Source organism: Culex pipiens, chromosome 2, assembly GCF_016801865.2.
Source record: "Culex pipiens pallens isolate TS chromosome 2, TS_CPP_V2, whole genome shotgun sequence".
NCBI classification, from domain to species: domain Eukaryota; kingdom Metazoa; phylum Arthropoda; class Insecta; order Diptera; family Culicidae; genus Culex; species Culex pipiens.
Genome location: NC_068938.1, coordinates 83,826,233 through 83,846,366, shown reverse-complemented (window position 1 = coordinate 83,846,366; position 20,134 = coordinate 83,826,233). Strand labels below are relative to the sequence as shown.

The following is a 20,134-nucleotide window of genomic DNA, read 5'->3' as shown; positions in this document are numbered from 1 at the left end:
GTTTTAAACATCAAATTCGAGTTCTGCGACCCCATTTTAGTCAAATTTGAATGGTGTATTGCCTGTAAAATAACAAACAATCAAATCCAATTCTCTTAGATGCATTCGAAAGGCATTTTGAAGCACTCCAGGATCAGGATCCCGGATTTAGGTTAAACTTTCTCTCATACAAACAAACAAACCATCCACATTAACGACCCCCGGGTCTTTTGTGGTCTCTATTGCAAGTTTCTGCTCGAACCTAGGAGTCCGAAGGCTTGAATGGGGAGAACACCCAAACCTCTTTTTACTCCAAGGAACCTTCCACCCCAGTGTTTGAACTGACGACCTTTGGATTGCGAGTCCAACCGCCGCCAGCGATTCCACCGGAGTAGGCTTGGTTTGGTGTGTTGTTTGTACTTATGGCATGGAGACAACTCCAACACCTGGAATGACTTAACGGCCTAACAACCAAGGCCGGGACCGACATTTTACTTCCTCATCCGATGGAAGGTTGCAGCAGATGGGAATCGAACCCAGAATCATCCGCTTACAAAGCGGACAGCGTAACCATTCGGCCACGCACTGCCACTTTCTCTCATAGCTTTTGCAAATTATTGTTAAAAATGGATTTTGTTAAAACCTTAATATCTTTTTGCAACAGCCTCCAACACCCATACTCCCAAAGGTCAAAAGTTAGGGAATTTCATGGACTATAAACCTACGGTAATAACTTTTTGGCCAATCGCAGTTTTTCTCATAGTTTTTAGATTTTTCTATAACAAACATTTTACAACGTTAGTTTTTGCCCTGTAGGCTTCCATAGCGGCACTTTTTGGTCTCAATTTTGTCATATTTGAAACCCTCGGAAAATTTCACGTTTGTTAGAAGCATTGGAAATGTAAATTTGGTGTTGGTGTAAAACTCGCTCTTAATCACTTCAGAGTAGTTTAAGGGTAACTCTAAGCTCTACAATCAAAAATAAGACAAAGAAAAAAAAAACTTGATTCGAAAAATTATTCTAGAAATTATGTTTGACAATTTTTTTTTTCAAAAACAAAAAAAATAATCGAAAATTGAAAAATACGTTTATTCGGAATTGAACTTTTATGATAAAAATTGGGCTTTTCCGTGAACCATTTTTAAAGTCCTAATCATAGCCTGTAACTAGGGTTGTATAGATACCAAACCCTCAGTCCTCAGTAACTACAATTATCATCCCACAATACTCATGCTCCAAATATCCCAACTCTCCTTTCCGTCTTGATACTCTCAGCGTCGAACATAGCTTACCACGTTTTGTGTTTTCACACTCGCGTTTGACATTCTCCTTTTCTCTCTCATTTGGGACGTAATATGCGTGGTCGTTTCCAAATCGCCCTCTCGCCAAAACTCAGCGGCGAGAGCGCGTAATTGAAGATGAGGGAAGGAGTGTGTAGTGATATTTTGGTGCAGGAATCATCAAACGATACTTTTTTTTCTATCACTCATATGCAACATTGATTACAACTTTGCCAAAGATATCAATTCGATCACAAAATACCTTATATCAATCTTAAGACACATGTCCATTCTCTAACGAAGGATTTAAAATGTTTTTTTTTTTCAACAAACAATGCATAGACAAAGTTTATCAATACTCAAAAGTACAATATTTTCGGGGAAATTCTTGAGAATTACTCAATTGATATACATTTTATAACGACTTTTTACCATTTTAAGTTATATGTTGCGATTTTTAGACTTTTCACAAATTTGTAATTTAGTGCCACAGATTGGAAATAGACGACGACGAGAAAAGGCACTCTTTTTGTTTTCACTACGTCTTTGGCCCATTTACTTTGTTTTGCCTAAATTTGCTTCAGTGACCTAAAATGCTCAAATCCTTCGCCGGAATATGTTAATTTCAGAACAATCTACAGCAACTTACCACAAGCTAGATCCTTTTCACGACAGTAACAACACGTTTTTACCGTTTTTGTCACAATTTAAAACGGTTGAGTTACCTGAGATCACTCGTCCAAGATATCCCAGTTCCCACCGCCGCAAGCTTCCCGCACCGAAACCCAACTCTTTCTCTCCGCTTCTGGGAGGAGTTTAAACTCCACGCAAGTCGGCCGGTTGAGTGGGGTGGATGAGTAATGGTCGCGAAGAGTATTTGTCTTTCCCTTGGAAGTGAGAGCACGCGCGCGAGTGGGACGACACCAGTTTCCATCGCTGGTGGATGGTTTGAGCCAGCGGAATAACACGTGTTCAGGTTGGTATGAACAAGGTATGGAGAATGATATCGCTGGAAGTCGCTATAAAGTTGGAGGATGTTGATGATCTGTGCTTTGACCACATGAAATTGGCCCTGTAAATTGTTTTATTCTATTTTGATGTTTAGGTAATTGCTTAGTAAGAATACTAAACAAAAATGTAGTTATAACTTTTGTTCAGATCTCAAATCAGAATCCCATCAATTTGGAGATTCGTCATACCTTTAAAATGATGGAAGTTGAAGGGTTAACCTTTACCCAAAACACACGCAAAAACATGGAAAAGCTGACAAAACGGTTAGTAAATTTAAATTAAATTTAACGATCTTTATCTGGTCACTCGTCTCCGCTACAATCCCTCCCGCCGGGAAACCTGTCATCGGTGTCGACCTGAGCGCTGCGGGGGAAAATGTAGTGTGAACATCGCCACGACCAGGGTGGTAAATGCAAATGAAGCGATGGACGAGCGCCGATTAGCAGCCCCGCGTCGTCGTCATCGTGTGGGGAAGCATTTGCATAAATTAGCGACGTTGTCCGATCGCCGCCACAGCCCTTGGGGCAGGATTTTGGCTTCAGAACGACGACGGTACGGAACACATGTGCCCTGTTTGTGGTCAATTCACCTGTTCCCGTGGGAGATGGGTTGATGCCGCGGGAAAATTTTCGAGTTGACTTTTGGGCTTTTTGTGAATACGTCTGAAGATGAATAATGGTGCCAAATTGATGTTGTCAAACAATACACTTTGTATAAGCATATTGAACATTGTTGAGTTGGCCTTCCATGCTCAAAAACCACAAAGTTTAAGTTGCATAATACTGTAATAATCCAAAACTGTTCACCCTTCGAAACCTCGACGGTCACAGCATGGTCTGGGTTTCATCCGTGGCCTCAATGAGATTGCACTCCCCGCCCTGAATCGCTGTGTACAATAATCGACTCGACTAGCATAAAATCAAATCACGTCCCGCGAGACCAACCAAAGGTGTTAATCTCACCATAAATAATAGAAATACACGGCTTGAAGTCAGCAACATAAAGCAACGTTCGGCGACCTGTTCGGCTATTGCAGCTCAAATCCCCTCCTCCGCATGAGGTAGAACATTGTTTCGTCCACTACCTTCATTTCAATAATAAAATAATTTCCAGTGTTTTCCACCGGCGATTCCCCACCCGTTCGATTTGATTCAATATTTTCTCCGGTTAGTGTCCGCCGGTTGTAAACAACAAGCTGGCAGCGCTGCACTCTGGTCTATGATTAAATTCACTTTATGGTGCACAATTTTTGCCCTTCTGATGGCGGTCAGCAGTGCTATATGATCGATTGTCGGTCATAAACTTTTATAAACGGGGAGGTTCGGAAAATGTTTCTGCCATAAACAGAGAAGGAAAACAAAAAGGTTACAATTAAAATAATTTGTACTTTCAATTTGCATACAGTTTGGCTCTTTGGCACACAGGTGTCGGGGGCTACGTTGTAATGGCTTTTCGATTCGACGTAGTGTATGTCATTTGTCAGCGCGGCGACCATAATCGTGTTGAATTAAGGTGTTTTAGGTGTCAACCAAATTGGACAGGGCGACGAAAAATGGCCTGGATTGGACTAATTGCCACCGACAGGGTAGCAAAACAGCAAGATTGAACAATTAACTTTAATAATGGACTCTGTTGCTTTGGCCTCCCCCCACCCATAACCAGCCCACAAATGGGTACAAAACAGTCCAAAACGGTTTCCTAGTCTGCGATTAAAATGATTCCTTTCGATTTAATTATAACTCCGTGCACGTCACCTTCGGTCTTGAAGCATTTATTGGTGGGTCCTTTAATGGGCTCCAGTTCCAAATCGGTTCACCACTTATTGGATCTTTTTTTGTTTCTGGCAACCTTCTCGAACCATTTCATTGCGGGACCGTGATATCAGTTTGGAGGTGCGATAAGCCGTTTTATTGCTACACAGTAGCGGTTCGGTGGGCATTTTCCTTGATTCAGATTTCGGCCGGAGCCAAACGGAACGCATCGTCGCATTTAATTGCGATAACGCTAAAAGCTTTCCACAATTAAATGTATCCGTGGAAAGTTCTGACCCCCGGAAAAGCGAGCTCCAAAAGGAGCAATTTAACGCGGGATGTCTGAACGATTTGCGTGCAAACGGTCGTTGTTTAAAAAAACGAAGGCTGGTACCGAAAACATACTAATTCTCGACCCCCAAATGGGCACTGAAAACTGCCTCATTTTCCAGTCTTTGATATGCTGAAAACGATTTACGGCGACTTTCTTGGAATTCGTTGAGCGGAACCGGAAAGGGTGAATAGATGACGGTGGGGATTCCGAACACGCCATTTTATTTGAGTTTGAAGGAGCGAACGTAGTTTTCTTGTGATGATTTCGGTCAGCTATTAAGCTGAAGTGAGCGATTCTATTTTGAATCATGTATTAAGATATAACCAAAATGACTTTCTGGCAGGTATTCAAGGGCTTGTTCCGGTAAAGTTAAAACTTTTTTTTTATTTGCAAGGTGAACAATTTGTTGTTTAATATTACCACGTTTATGATGCACTATTTTCTAAATTATAATGAAAAATTTACATTTCACATTTTAGGTGATAGAAATTCGACAAAAATGTGTAACGCTACACATTTTTTGAGATAAAACTTCATCTTTAGTGAGCTCCTGTGACAGAAATGATTAAAAAACGTTACTTAATCCACCTTTAGGTGGTTGGTGCCCTCCTCACATTCATAAAGTCAATACATTCAGTAAAATAGCAACATTCCCCCTTAACATGTTTAACAAATCAACTTTATTACTCATTTCTTTTGATAGGGTTGTCAGATCTTCAATATTTCTGGCTCATCGGCAAGGTCTGATAAAAAACCTATGGAAGATGGAAGATTCAGACAATATTTCTATTACAATATCTGAAATCCGGCTTCCAAAAAGTGTATAAATAACACTTAAGTGCTGATAACTTTTGATGGGATTGTCAGATCTTCAATGTTTTAGGCTCATTTGAAAGGTCTTTCGAAAATCTAACTAACGACAGGTTGCATGATGGACCCGGACATCATTTTTATCGAAATACCTGAGATCCGGCCTCCAAAAAGTGCATAAATAACACTTAAGTGCTAATAACTTTTGATAGGGTTGTCAGATCTTCAATATTTGGGGCTCATTGGAAAGGTCTTTTTAATACCTTTCTGAAAATGTATAACATGCTAGGGTTTCTTGCAAAAACCACCCTTTTTACAATCTTCTGGACATACGCCAAAATCGTTTTTTAGCGTAACTTTTGAAGTACTTAACTAAATTTGCTGATTTTAAATAGAGACCTATGGGACCCCAAGACGGATCGAATGAGACTAATACGGTCAAAATCCGTTGATCCAGTCCGGAGATAATCGAGTGACAATTTTTTTGTCCACCCACCTACACACATCCTCACAGACATTTGCTCAGAACATGATTCTGAGTCGATATGTATACGTGAAGGTGGGTCTACGAGGTCAAATTAATAAGTTCATTTTTCAAGTGATGTTATAGACTTTCCCCAGTAAAATGAGGAAGGCAAAAAGCAGAAAACTAAGCAAAAGTTACATTTTCTAACATTTATGTTTAAAGAGGCTGTATCGCAACAACCAGCAGTACCGTAAACTGGGGTCAATCGGGACACATGGGGCGAATTGGGACAGCAGTTTTAACCATGTTGGAGCACAATATTTTGATTTTTTCTGGTTGGTTTCGGTTAGAGCAGACTCAGGCCAACAAAATGTGTACATCCATTTCCAAATTTAAAAGCTTTAAGTGCTCTAAAAACTGCTGTTCCTATTCAGACTGTAGTCCCGATTCACCCCAGATTACGGTAGTAATTTTAAAAAGTGAGGATCAACTGAAAAATCTTGGGCTTGATTTTGAGAAAAACCTTACTTAAAAGGATCACGTTGAAAGTATACAGGTTAAATGTAACAAATACATATATTCAATGTTTGGGTCCACTTATTCACAGGAATTCTAGACTTTGTCTCAAGAATAAACTGTTAATTTATAAACAAATTTTCAGACCTGCTTGCTGTGCCGATCTGGACAAGCTGTTGTATAACCAGAAAATAAAAATTTCAGAGGATTCACCGATAGTTATTGGAAACTCAGTAATTTTCAACTGAATTCAAATTCCAAATTTTATATGAAAAAGAAAATCTGAATAAATATTTATATTTATCAAAAATAAGTAAATTTCTCTTCTAATGTCTTGTCCCATGATTTTCTGCAGTTAAGTCACAAAAAATGGTTGAGGTTTCAGGCTGCAAATTGTTGAATAACACGTCTTTTTTGGAATGTTTTAAAATGTATTAAAATTTACACTTTAATGTACAGCAGCAAAAGGCACTCTTAAAACCAATTTCTGAAACTTTTTCTGGTCTGAGTGTTAAAATTAAAATTGATTAGACGCCATTTTACGGTGGATCAACCCTTCATCCCGCGCTGTGATACATTTTTTCAAAATTAATTTAAAAATCTATTTGGAACCTTGTCTAGTTGTGGATAGCGAATAGGTAAATAAACGCCAACGTTATGTATAAATTGAAGGGCAAAATTTTACAATTCTTCCAACTAGCTTTTCGCGTAAGGCTTACGTCAATGCAACCATCGATATTTTAAGGCATTTCGATTAGTGCTCCCGTCGACACTAATGAACCCGGCACATGACTGATGATCCGTCACCCACTCAACGCACAACAAATCACTGCGTGCCAAAACCGTCACCAAAATAACCAGAAAAGGCAACAAATTTCTCCTCCTTATCAGCAATGCCCTCCGGCAGCAATATTGCGTTTCACCAAAAAAAAAAAACGTTCCATCCGATTGCTGTTTCGATACGGCTCGTAAAGGTGTTTATGTTCCCATAACTAAGAAACGCTGCTGGGTTGTAACAAACCACTGTGACGTGCTTGTTCTCTAACACGGTCGTGTGCCATGCTGTCTGGTGAACTTCCAATCAAACGTGCAGAACGTCATAAAAGTACCCGAAAAAAATAGCTGTGAGTGAAAAACCAACAGCAGGTGCAAAACGTCATAAAGGTGTGATAAAAATCCCTGCGTGCACTCAACTTGTAATGTAAATAAATCACGAAACTCACGCGAGCTGACTTTATCAGTTTCATATTCATATAGTTCAGGAGTTAGGTTGGAGGGGGAGTGTTTTGTTCAGTGCGCGCGCTCGCTGGTGTAATGAATAATTTTCATAGTTAGTTTAATGTCGACACTATTACGGTGATCATCAATCACTTAGTCGCTGCTGCTGCCGGCTACTGTGTGAGTGGGTGGGTGGGTGTTAGCAGGTGGGTAGAACTACACGTGTGAGCATATGTTGGGCACTAATCGTGCATGTAAGCGGGGGATGTTTGAAGACGGGGTGATAAGGTGATAATTATGAACCTTGTTGGGGAAGTGATTTACTGCCACTTTATGAGCTACTGGTCTTTCCATTTAGTGTAGAATGCATAGGGGAAAGAATGATCAATATGCTTTAAATATTTGCGCACTGTGCTACCGTGGAATCTATTTGGAGATCATAACTAGGCTTAGTGATTTTTCACGCTCAAAAATAGCAAATTTCACGGGGACCTCAATTTCAAAACACCGAATTTCACGCAAATTTCGCGGAACGTGAAAAATGTTAACGTGAAGACTTCCATCATTGTCATGATTTTTCGTTCAAAGATATAATTTTCGCGTCGCTTTCAATATTTTGACAAAATTCCTTCAACAAGTTGTTTAGAATAGTGCCCTACACATGCTGATTCCTTTTGGTAACGATTATCCGATTCCTTGTAAAGTTATGGAAATCGTCATTAATCAATGATTGCCAACTAGGACGTCAATGACTGTGCCACAAAATTATATAAATTTTGAAGCACATTTGATTTAGATCAAAAATTCTTTCAGTGGCTTCAAGAAGGCAACAACCGGCACATGCTGATTCCTTTTGGTGCTGAAATTCGTTAAATTGAATTTAATACAGAATAATTTATATTGATGATTAATTTTCTTCGAAAATGATCAACGGCTTCACCTTAAAGTAACTCTGAAAATCTTATGTTTAAATCAAAGAAACTACTTTTTATGCTTCATTATATTATTCTTCAATAAACTGACGTGAACGTGACAAAAAAAATCTCCTAATTATCAATAAAAAAACCGCCTGGTTTACGGATGGGCTCAATTTATATTTTGAAACAAAATGTAAGGCATGCGTTTTCTCATTTATTGAATTGCTTTTTTAATATTCAACTAAAAAAGGTTAAAAAGTTTTCGCCGATTTGCTTCTGTTTTATCAATTAAAATTTTATTGAATTTCATATCAAAGCAAGATTCAACAATCTTGTCCATCCAAAATATGTAAAATAGTTTAAATTTTCTTCAACATTTAGACCATTCAAAATAATTTTTAAGGTTTTCATCTCTCTTTAAAAAAAAAACTAAATTTAAAATCCATGGGCAAAAATATTATAAATTGTTACGAAATCGAAATTTTTATTCAAAATAAGAACAGAAAACAAAAAAAAATTAACTTTCAAGGGAATCATTCACACAAATAATCAATTATTTTAAAAATAAAACAGGACTCAGAAAAAAATCTGAAATGTTTGAAAAGGTGATTTCAAAGATTAAAGATACTCATCATTTTTTTTTAAATAAAACAAAGCTTGATTCTTTTAATTTCTTTTGAAATCATACATTTTAAATAAAATAGCAGTTACATTTGTACTACAGCGAATTAAAATATTACTAAATTTAGTTAGTTTCTATAGAAACTGAAAATTTTAATAATTCTTCAAATGGTTCATATCAAGCTTATCAAACGAAGACTAATAAAATTTAATAGTCTTTATGGTTGAAATATTTATTATGAAGTCATTTGGAAAAAATTGATTTGAGAAAATTGATAAATTTCAAGAATTTTTCAGCCTTCCGCGGAATCGTCAAAATTCACTAACCCTATATAAGTAATTGAACATAAAATTCACGGGATTTCGCGGAAAAAGCCAAATTTTGCGAATTTTACGCTGTCAGCGAAATCGTGAAATTTCACTAACTCTACTTATGGGAGAACTGTCATTTCTATCACTCGAATCCGGTGTTCTATTAAACCAGGATATTCACTCGCTAAATTCTACAGTAGTTCATAAGATTATTTTTATTCCTTTTTGAGTTTGATTAATTATTTTGAGAAAAATCGTTACATTTTCACACAAACATAACATTTCACGGGATTTCGCGGAAAAAGCCAAATTTCGCGGATTTCACGCTGTCCGCGAAATCGTGAAATTTCACTAACCCTAATCATAACTAAACAATTTTGAATATTTATTTTTCCTCTCTTCGGAGAAAAATTAGTTCCGCAAAACGTGAACAAGCGTTCATGAAATTGGGAACCTTAACAAAATTTTAATATTTCATGGTTGGAATTCAAACACTCAATTCTTTGGAGGAAGTTAGGAAGCAATAGAAATCCAAAGTGTTTAAGGGGTTACATACATGTAAATCGTCAAAAATGTCAAAGGTTGGTATGAGCACGCATTTAGACTTTTTTTTAAATCTGTTTGAGGACATTGAAGTGATTGAAAATCATCTTTCTAATTCATTAGTCAAAAAATATAATTATTTTCAGATATATGAAATTTTGCGATTTTCTACATGTCTGTAACCTCTTACACAAGTTTGCAAAAAAAACCCTTTATCTGAAACTGATGTACAAAATGTTGATGCTTATTAAAAATCACCTTGATTTCATTTGGGTTATCTCTGTGAGACTTAAGTTTTTTTCAACTTGTTTAAAAAAAAGTACAAATGGCTTTGAAGGTATTTATAACCATTTTCGAAAATCGAAGCCTGCAAAAAGTTTATTTTTTCAGCGACTAAATGTTCTGATATTTCGCAGATCTTTGAAAAAAAAATAATCATTTCTATAAATAGATATTGGTGAGTTTTCACATTGTTTAAAGTAAGAAAAAGACAATGCAAATTTGTCCCACCCAAAAGTCAACTTGTTAGGATTTTATTGAACTAAGTTTTCTTTTAAAAATATTTCTGTGAAAAATTGAACTTTTTCAGAACTAATTTTTTTTTAGATACAGATGAAACATATTTGTAATTCTGTTTTTGTTTGCCATTAAAACAGAGACTTAATTTCAAATTAGAAAAAAAAATTACCGAATGCATTTTGTATCAGTTTTGGAAAACTTTCTCAATGGATGAAATATCAAATATCAGGAAAATATCTTTTTTTTGTTTGAGCGTAGTCAAAGTTTGCCTTATACCAAAAAATCAAACCATCCACATTAACAACCCCCGGGTATTTTGTGGTCTCTATTGCAAGTTTCTGCTCGAACCTAGGAGTCCGAAGGCTTGAATGGGGAGAGCACCCAAACCTCTTTTACTCCAAGGAACCTTCCACCCCAGTGTTTGAACTGACGACCTTTGGATTGTGAGTCCAACCGCCGCCAGCGATTCCACCGGAGTAGGCTTGGTTTGGTGTGTTGTTTGTACTTATGGCATGGAGACGACTCCTACACCTGGAATGACTTGACGGCCTAACAACCAAGGCCGGGACCGACATTTTACTTCCTCATCCGATGGAAGGTTGCAGCAGATGGGAATCGAACCCAGAATCATCCGCTTACAAAGCGGACAGCGTAACCATTCGGCCACGCACTGCCACTATACCAAACACATATTAAATTCTAAGTGATAACATTTGTGCATTGAAACGTATTAATTCAAAATGAGCCATGAGGAGGCAGAAAGAAAATGGTTTAAACTACTGTGATAAAAAATATTATTTTTTTTTACAATCAATTGTGACACTGTGTCTGGGGTGAGATTGGGCATACAAATATGGTGTTTGCAGCATTACGTCATATATGATCTTCAAATTATTATTTCTAAGTCAGTCTATAATTTTCTTATGGTCAAAACAGTCATTTTCTTAACGAAACTTATTGGTTTTTTTTTTAGAAAGTTGAGGTCTGAAAGGGATAAAAAGTTTTCGACTTTTCTGCTGATTGCAGTGTTGATGTTGATTTTACTAAAATTATTACTTTATTGCAAAATCACTCTGACACGCAACCCCTACCATACTGTTCCACCTTGTTTGTAAAATTTTTGCGCATAGACCATAACCGTCACCCAGCAAAATGATTAATTTGCTGTAAAACCGTACCGTGCCACTTTCCGACGTCGGGCCAAGCCCATTTCGTTCTGGAAACATTGTGTTACGGAAATAAACCATTCTTGGCCAGATTTATGGTTGCAATTTCACGACCGGCAACCTCTCTGTGGTCAACAGCCGTAGCTTTGTGGGCGCCAAAATTGCCCCTCTTTTACCCAAACGAGGCCCTTATACCGATAACGGAGCCATTATTTATAACACTTTCGCGCGACGCCGCCGTCTGCCGCGGCGAAAATAATTGAAAAGTGTTGAAATTATGATTAGCGTCTTTTGTACCCCCGGTCAGAACGAGCGTGGTCATTGGCAAAACGGTCACGAACCCACGAGTCGTCGTTACCCGTAATGGGAACCACTTTCAAAACCAAACTCTACAACGTGTTCTTTTCCTTTCTTCCTCAAATTTCAGCAAGTGGCCACGCCAACGGTGGTGAAGAAAATACTACGCTTCAAGCAGGAAAATCCGGGCATGTTCGCCTGGGAAATTCGCGACCAGCTGCTGGCCCAGAGGATATGCGACCCCAACACGATACCGTCGGTCAGCTCAGTCAACCGGATACTGCGGAACGGTGGCCTCTGGACGGACGACATGACGTCGAATGGTGAGTTTGAAGGTTTTCTGTGTCTATAATGTTGTCATAAATAGAAAAAAAAAATCATTTCAAATATTTGCAATATTAAGAGGCAGAAATTTTTGCTGAAATTCAGTAAAGTGTCACTGAATTTTCATCAACAGAAACTTCGATAAACGATTCAGCAATTAGGATATTACTTCAAAAAAAACGAAACTATTGGCACTACGCCCCCCGGGGCATGGCCTTCCTCTAACGTGGGACTTCTGCTCCAGCGCCTCTGACGAGACAGGAGAAACCGGGACCGACGTTTTACTTCACCATCCGATAGAAGCTCAGTGGATAAGGCGGGAATCGAACCCGCGTCTCATAGCATCATCGGGATCGGCAGCCGAAGCCGCTACCCCTGCGTCACGAGACCCATTACGCCCGGATATTACTTCAATTCTCAGTTAATTGATGCAGTCTAGACTCGATTATCCGAAGGCTTTTCACTTCGAATAATCGTATCACGAAAAAAAAAATTTTTTTTCGATGGTCGAACTTAGGTATGACCCATAAACTACTCTAAAATGATTTAGAATTTTCAAATCCAAGATGGCAGCTAAAATGGCGGCGATTACAGTTTTAAAAAATATTTATTTAAATTTCAAAGGAAATCAAACAGTTAAATTTGACTAAAATGAGGTCGCATGACTCGAATTAGATGTTAAAAGTAAAAGTCATGATTCGATCATCCGAAGTCCCGTGCAAACCTTCGGATAATCGAACTTCGGATAATCGAACCTTTGAATAATCGAACCTTCGGATAATCGAGTATGGACTGTACTTATAATTTTGACAGACGATTAACTGAAATTTCAGTAAAACGGCTGTCAAAACAACTGAAATATTCGCAAAAGAAATGTCAGTTTGTATTGCTGAAAATCCAATAATTTTCCTTTGCCCTAGTTTTACGATTGTTGAAAAAATAGGGTATTTCAACCATTAATGGACTCCCTAGTAGACCCGAAACACATTTTACACAAATATTCAATATTTTAAGCACTTTTTCATAACCCTTTGTACAAAACAATAAAATCTGAAGTTTTTTGAACAATTTTGACTATTTGTTTCATCAGTATATTTGTTTTTGAGCAGAAAAATAGCCATTTGAAAAAAAAAAGTTTTTTTTGCCTTTCCTATAGGGGAAAGTGGGGCAAGTGTAACAAGCTAAGGAAATGCTCGTTATAACCCATTCAAAAGTTTAAAAATCGGTCGGATTTTATTATAATCATCTTATTCTAGGTCTTGACTTAGACTTTGTTAGAACAAGTTTTTGAAAAAATCCTGTTTTTTATGTAAAAAATTGATTTTATTTTTTTGATTTTCCGTACGTTCTACTCAACTAGTGGGGCAAGACGAACAACCCGTTGGGACAAGAGGAACAATGCATGAAAAAACATGTTAACTTGTTAACAATTGAACTGTTATCATACTTTGTAATGGTAGGGACACTACCGATCTAGGAAAAATAGCATTTTGATAAAATGAGCCTCGAAAAAAACCCTAAGCCTTATTTTGTACTTTCCAAATATTATAAGAAAACAAAGGTTATGAAAAAATTTCATTACATCTTATGCCCCGTGGCGTTTACGTCGTTTTGGCTGTTATGTGGTAGTAGAATCAGCTAAATGCATTGCTAGCAACAATACTGGAAATAATCAAAATTGTAAAAATTACGGCCGTACGAGCGATTCTTTCTCTTGTCCCATATGGTCGTCTTGCCCCACCTTCTCCTAATGGGTCCATAATCCGATTGTGGACCCGGGTCCACTATAGGCAAACTGTTATTTTTATACCAAATTTAACCGATATTTGATGTTTTGATGCATGGTGTAGCTCTAATGATAGATATAATGAATAAAAGATGGATTTTGCTCACTTTTCATCATAAAAAAATATGTTTTGACAACAAATTTGGCTTTAAACAACAACAAAATCCTAACAGACATTTAAACACATTTATTTCCAAAAAAGATCAGAGAAAAAGTTTCAAAAACCACTATAAACATATTTTTTTAAGTAATTTTGATGCAAAATTTTTACATATTAATTACCACCATTTGGTTGACCGAAACTAAACAATTGACTTGTTTACAGTTGCTGATAAAACCACGCATGTTTATTTAAAAAAAAACGTTTTGTTAATGATTTATTATTATAAAATATCACTCTAAACTGCAATTATGATGCTTCAGTTGAGTACAATTAACTATAGTTTTGACTAATTATCAATTCTTACGGCTTCAGCATTTTTGGTACTTTTAACATGAAAACAGCTATATTTATACTCATAATTGAAAAAAATATACGTTTAGGTTGATTACAACAAGCATTTATTGTATGTTTAAGAGATATTTTGCTTGAATACACATTTTTCTTCATTTTTGAAGGTTAAATTAACAGGGGTCCACTTTTGGTGAAGATTGGATTTTCGTTGTTCTATATTAGACCCCCCAAATTTTTGCTCAAAAATGAGCAGTTCTTCGCTTTATTTTAGTAAAGTTCCTTAAACTTAGATTATTTTGACTTGCTGAAGTTAAATAATCAGGCAAAAAATGATTGGATAGTTAATTCAATCATTAAATATAAATGCAGTTTTGTTATGAAAATGCTAGTGGCCATGGCTGATTTCAGATGTCGAACTCAAAACACTTATTTTGGGGAAAAGTACAATTCAATGCCAGTCAAAATTGTTTTAAATGATGCTGAACATGCCAAATAAAAGATTTGTAGACAGCAACATGCTTGAAATTGTGATTATATTGAATTTTTCATCAAAAACCCTCTAGAGGGTCCACTATAGGAAAGGGGTCCACTATTGGATAACGTACCCTACTTAAAAACGAGAGCATTCAATACAACATGCTTATGATATTTTCATCATACTAACAACTTGCGATCATCATCAAGTTGTAATGTTTGGTTTACGATGCATTCATTTAATTTCCAACAACGTGGTTCGCTCTAATTAGATTTGCATAATTTATCATTTTAAGACCCCAGCAAAAAAACCTGCTGATGATGGTCTCGTGCCATCACTTTTTTTTGTTTCTGCTCCAAACAAAAAATACTGTGCAATAAAGCAATTTTCCTTCCAACTAACATCACACACAGGTTGTGTTGTTTATGTTCCTTGAAGTGCCCCCCGGTGTCACACCAACTCCCGAAAGGTGTCTCTGAGGTCTCCCCCCGTCAGTGTCATCGTCGTCGGTGCCCTCAAAGTGACCACACACCACTTCTCACTTGTTGTTGAGAGTGGTGACCAGGTGACCGCGGTAATGAGTAATTGCACTCATATTTTTCGGCGGGGATTTCTCCCCCCTGGACCACGTGCCTCGCTTGCACGCGCCTTCTCGATGAAAGTAATGAGAGAGGGAGAGATAATGATCGTGTTTGTACAGTGTTCAGCAACTGACAGTGCAAGTGAAGTGTAATCGGGATCGCGCCACCTTAAAGGTTTTTCTCCGCGGGACCTTATCATTAGGGGAGGCTCCTTCCTCAGAGCTCACTTTTTTGGGGAAAGAACTCGCGTTGCTCCAGGCCGGGGTACAATCTGATAATTGGCCGAGAAAGGCTGTAATAAACGGTGCTGGGTGCATTTATTTTTTTTGGAGGCCGGTCCTGCCAGATCTGACCTTAGGTGCAGGATCAGACAGACGGTTTGGGGTTGTTTTCATGCTTCAGGAATCGATCAATGATGGTGTGAAAAGAAGGTGTGAAATCGGCTGGTTGGTCTTTCATTACGACGATGAAATATGTAAATTTACTGTATTTCTGAAATTTACATGTAAAACTAGAGGTTTGACAACCGGTTAATGAGGATGAGCAGGTGACTTAAAAAACTTTCTTCGAAATTGATAAAGAGGTTTGTTTCAAATCAATTAGTCAAAAAGGACAAATTCGAAAAATTTGTGAATATTTGTTCTATTTATTAATAATGGGTAATTCTCTGCCAACTCACACAGCAGCTGCCCCGACCCCTCTTCGGTTTGCGTGAAACTTTGTCCTAAGGGGTAACTTTTGTCCCTGAACACGAATCCATTTTTTGATATTTCGCGACAGAGGGGCGGTACGACCCCTTCAATTTTTGAACATGCGAAAAACAGAGGTGTTTTTCAATAATTTGCAGCCTGAAACGGTAATGAGATAGAAATTTGCTGTCAAAATAACTTTAATGAAAAATTTAACGTCCGATTTGATGGACTTAACTAACTGTAACTGGACTTACTTAACTGTAAATTTTTTTGGAACATGTCATTTTTTGAAAAATTTAATGTACTTTTCGAATCTACATTGACCCAGAAGGGTCATTTTTTCATTTAGAACCAAATTTTTCATTTCAAAATTTCGTGTTTTTTTCTAACTTTGCAGGGTTATTTTTTAGAGTGTAACAATGTTGTACAAAGTTGTAGAGCAGATAATTACAAAAAAATTGATACATATACATAAGGGGTTTGCTTGTAATCATAACGAGTTATGGCGATTTTACGAAAAAAAGTTTTGAAAAAGTTACTTTTTTCGTTTCTCTTTGTTTCGTCGTCCGTGTCTGTCGCGGGTGACCATGAACGGCCATGATCGACAACGATCAAAAAATGACCCTTCTGGGTCAATGTAGATTCGAAAAGTACATTGAATTTCCCATAAAATGACATGTTCAAAAAAATTTAGTTGAGTAACGGAAAATGGCAGAGGTTTTAAAACTTTTTTAGTGTTTTTTTTTTCAATGAAAAATACGTTTATTCAGAATTCTGAGTACGCCATCAAATCGGGGAAAAACGTTTCTTAATCCACCATTAGGTGGGTGGTGCCTTCCTAACATTTGTAAAGTAATAATGAAAATAAGTTTATGAAAAAAATATATACCTGATACAGACTTTTCCAGAAAACATGCAGACTCTCATTTGAAGCAATGTGGCAACCGGGCGTTTCGCATCTGGCGCGACTCTCGCACGTAAACAAAAAGACCCGGCCTTTTGAGGTTATGCAAAAAATCACCCTTTTTTGTATCTACAAAAATCTTTTTCTTGGCATAACTTTTTAAATACTTTACTAAACAAAATAAAATTTAATAGGGTCTTAGGGGACCCCAAAACGAACAGAATAAGGCGGATCCGGCCAAAATCGGTTCAGTCAGTTCTGAGATAATCGTGTGGAAAAAAATCGTGTCTACACACATCCCCACAGACATTTGTTCAGAATTTGATTCTGAGTCGATAGGTATACGTGAAGGTATATCTAGGAGGTGTATTTAAGAAGTTCATTTTTCGAGTGATTTTATAGCCTTGCCTCAGTGAGGTGAGGAAGGCAAAACATCTCTTTTTTCGCATGGTCAAAAATTGAAGGGGTCGTACCGCTCCTCCGTCACGAGATATGAAAAAACAGACCTCGGAGTTACCCCTTATGACAAAGTTTCATGCAGCTCGAAGAGGGGTCGGGGCAACATTTCCCGATTTCGTGTGAGTTGGTAGAGAATTACCCTAATAGTATAATGCAAGTAATTTGTAGTGGACCTGGAGCTCAGAGAATCAAATTCTTAAAAAAAACTACAGATTTTTCTAGTAGCCGTTTTCAAACATAAATAATTAAGTAATAAAAAATCCTTGACATGGTGCACAGTTTATACTAACAGGCTATCGTAACCAATAAAACAACAAATTACAAATTAAATAACATTCTGATACTTTTAAAGGTAAATACAGTTAAAACCAAGTTAAAGTTAAGTGAGACAATATTTCAATATTAAATGTTGCGATCGATTTAACTTATAGAGCAGTTCTCTAGGATTTCGGTCATTCGATTTTTTTTGTATTTTTTAATCCGACTGAAACTTTTTTGGTGCCTTCAGTATGCCCAAAGAAGCCATTTTGCATCATTAGTTTGTCCATATAATTTTCCATACAAATTCGGCAGCTGTCCATACAAAAATGATGTATGAAAATTCAAAAATCTGTATCTTTTGAAGGAATTTTTTGATCGATTTGGTGTCTTCGGCAAAGTTGTAGGTATGGATACGGACTACACTGGAAAAAAATAATACACGGTAAAAAAAATTTGGTGATTTTTTTATTTAACTTTTTATCACTAAAACTTGATTTACAAAAAAACACTATTTTTAATTTTTTTTATTTTTTGATATGTTTTAGAAGGCATAAAATGCCAACTTTTCAGAAATTTCCAGGTTGTGCAAAAAATCACTGACCGAGTTATGAATTTTTTAATCAATACTGATTTTTTCAAAAAATCGAAATTTTGGTCGTAAAAATTTTTCAACTTCATTTTTCGATGTAAAATCAAATTTGCAATCAAAAAGTACTTTACTGAAATTTTGATAAAGTGGACCGTTTTCAAGTTATAGCCATATTTAAGTGACTTTTTTGAAAATAGTCGCAGTTTTTCATTTTTTTAAATTAGTGCACATGTTTGCCCAGTTTTGAAAAAAATATTTTTGAAAAGCTGAGAAAATTCTCTATATTTTGCTTATTTGGACTTTGTTGATACGACCTTTAGTTGCTGAGATATTGCAATGCAAAGGTTTAAAAACAGGAAAATTGATGTTTTCTAAGTTTCACCCAAACAACCCACCATTTTCTATCGTCAATATCTCAGCAACTAATGGTCCGATTTTCAATGTTAATATATGAAACATTTGTGAAATTTTCCGATCTCTTCGAAAAAAATATTTTTGGAATTTTCAAATCAAGACTAACATTTCACAAAGGCCAAACATTCAATATTACGCCCTTTTAAAATGTTTGTCTTGATTTGAAAATTCCAAAAATATTTTTTTCGAAAAGATCGGAAAATTTCACAATTGTTTCATATATTAACATTGAAAATCGGACCATTAGTTGCTGAGATATTGACGATAGAAAATGGTGGGTTGTTTGGGTGAAACTTAGAAAACATCAATTTTCCTGTTTTTAAACCTTTGCATTGCAATATCTCAGCAACTAAAGGTCGTATCAACATAGTCCGAATAAGCAAAATATAGAGAATTTTCTCAGCTTTTCAAAAATATTTTTTTTCAAAACTGGGCAAACATGTGCACTAATTTAAAAAAATGAAAAACTGCGACTATTTTCAAAAAAGTCACTTAAATATGGCTATAACTTGAAAACGGTGCACTTTATCAAAATTTTAGTAAAGTACTTTTTGATTGCAAATTTGATTTTACATCGAAAAATGAAGTTGAAAAATTTTTACGACCAAAATTTCGATTTTTTGAAAAAATCAGTATTGATTAAAAAATTCATAACTCGGTCAGTGATTTTTTGCACAACCTGGAAATTTCTGAAAAGTTGGCATTTTATGTCTTCTAAAACATATCAAAAAATAAAAAAAATTAAAAATAGTGTTTTTTTGTAAATCAAGTTTTAGTGATAAAAAGTTAAATAAAAAAATCACCAAATTTTTTTTTACCGTGTATTATTTTTTCCAGTGTAGTCCGTATCCATACCTACAACTTTGCCGAAGACACCAAATCGATCAAAAAATTCCTTCAAAAGATACAGATTTTTGAATTTTCATACATCATTTTTGTATGGACAGCTGCCGAATTTGTATGGAAAATTATATGGACAAACTAATGATGCAAAATGGCTTCTTTGGGCATACCGAAGGCACCAAAAAAGTTTCAGCCGGATTAAAAAATACAAAAATTAAAATTGAAGAAAAAAGACCGATTTCGTAGAGAATTGCTCATTTGAAAAAAAAAACATTTTTTCTTGAAAAAAAAAAACTTTTTACTTTACAATATTGAAAGATGACAAAAAATAAATATTTTTAATATTTTTTAAACTGGCTCAATTGCAAACTTATCAGATGGAATATTTAGTTAAGTGTCCTTTATACTGACTTCAGAACTGAAGGCTGGGTTAAGCTTAAATGGCTAATGTTATTGTTCACAATGATAAAGCTATTTTTTGTTAGCACATAGACTCCTTATTTCAACACAATGAGTTGAAAATTGATTTTGAATAAATTTTAAAAAATCAATTTTGCAGCCACTCTTGTCGTATGACCATATAACATAAAACGAAACGAAACTATTGGCAC

The 20,134-nt window shown here is 36.2% G+C and overlaps 1 protein-coding gene across 2 annotated transcripts in view; it reads left to right on the top strand.

Moving 5' to 3' along the window:
- Nucleotides 1-20,134, top strand: part of LOC120426261 (paired box pox-neuro protein) — a 166,901-nt gene that overhangs the window by 141,152 nt on the left and 5,615 nt on the right. For both annotated transcript variants that reach the window (XM_052707943.1, XM_052707942.1), the window contains exon 5: nt 11,872-12,064. In XM_052707943.1, coding sequence (XP_052563903.1) covers nt 11,872-12,064 — 193 coding nt within the window. The remainder of the gene's footprint in view (nt 1-11,871; nt 12,065-20,134) is intronic.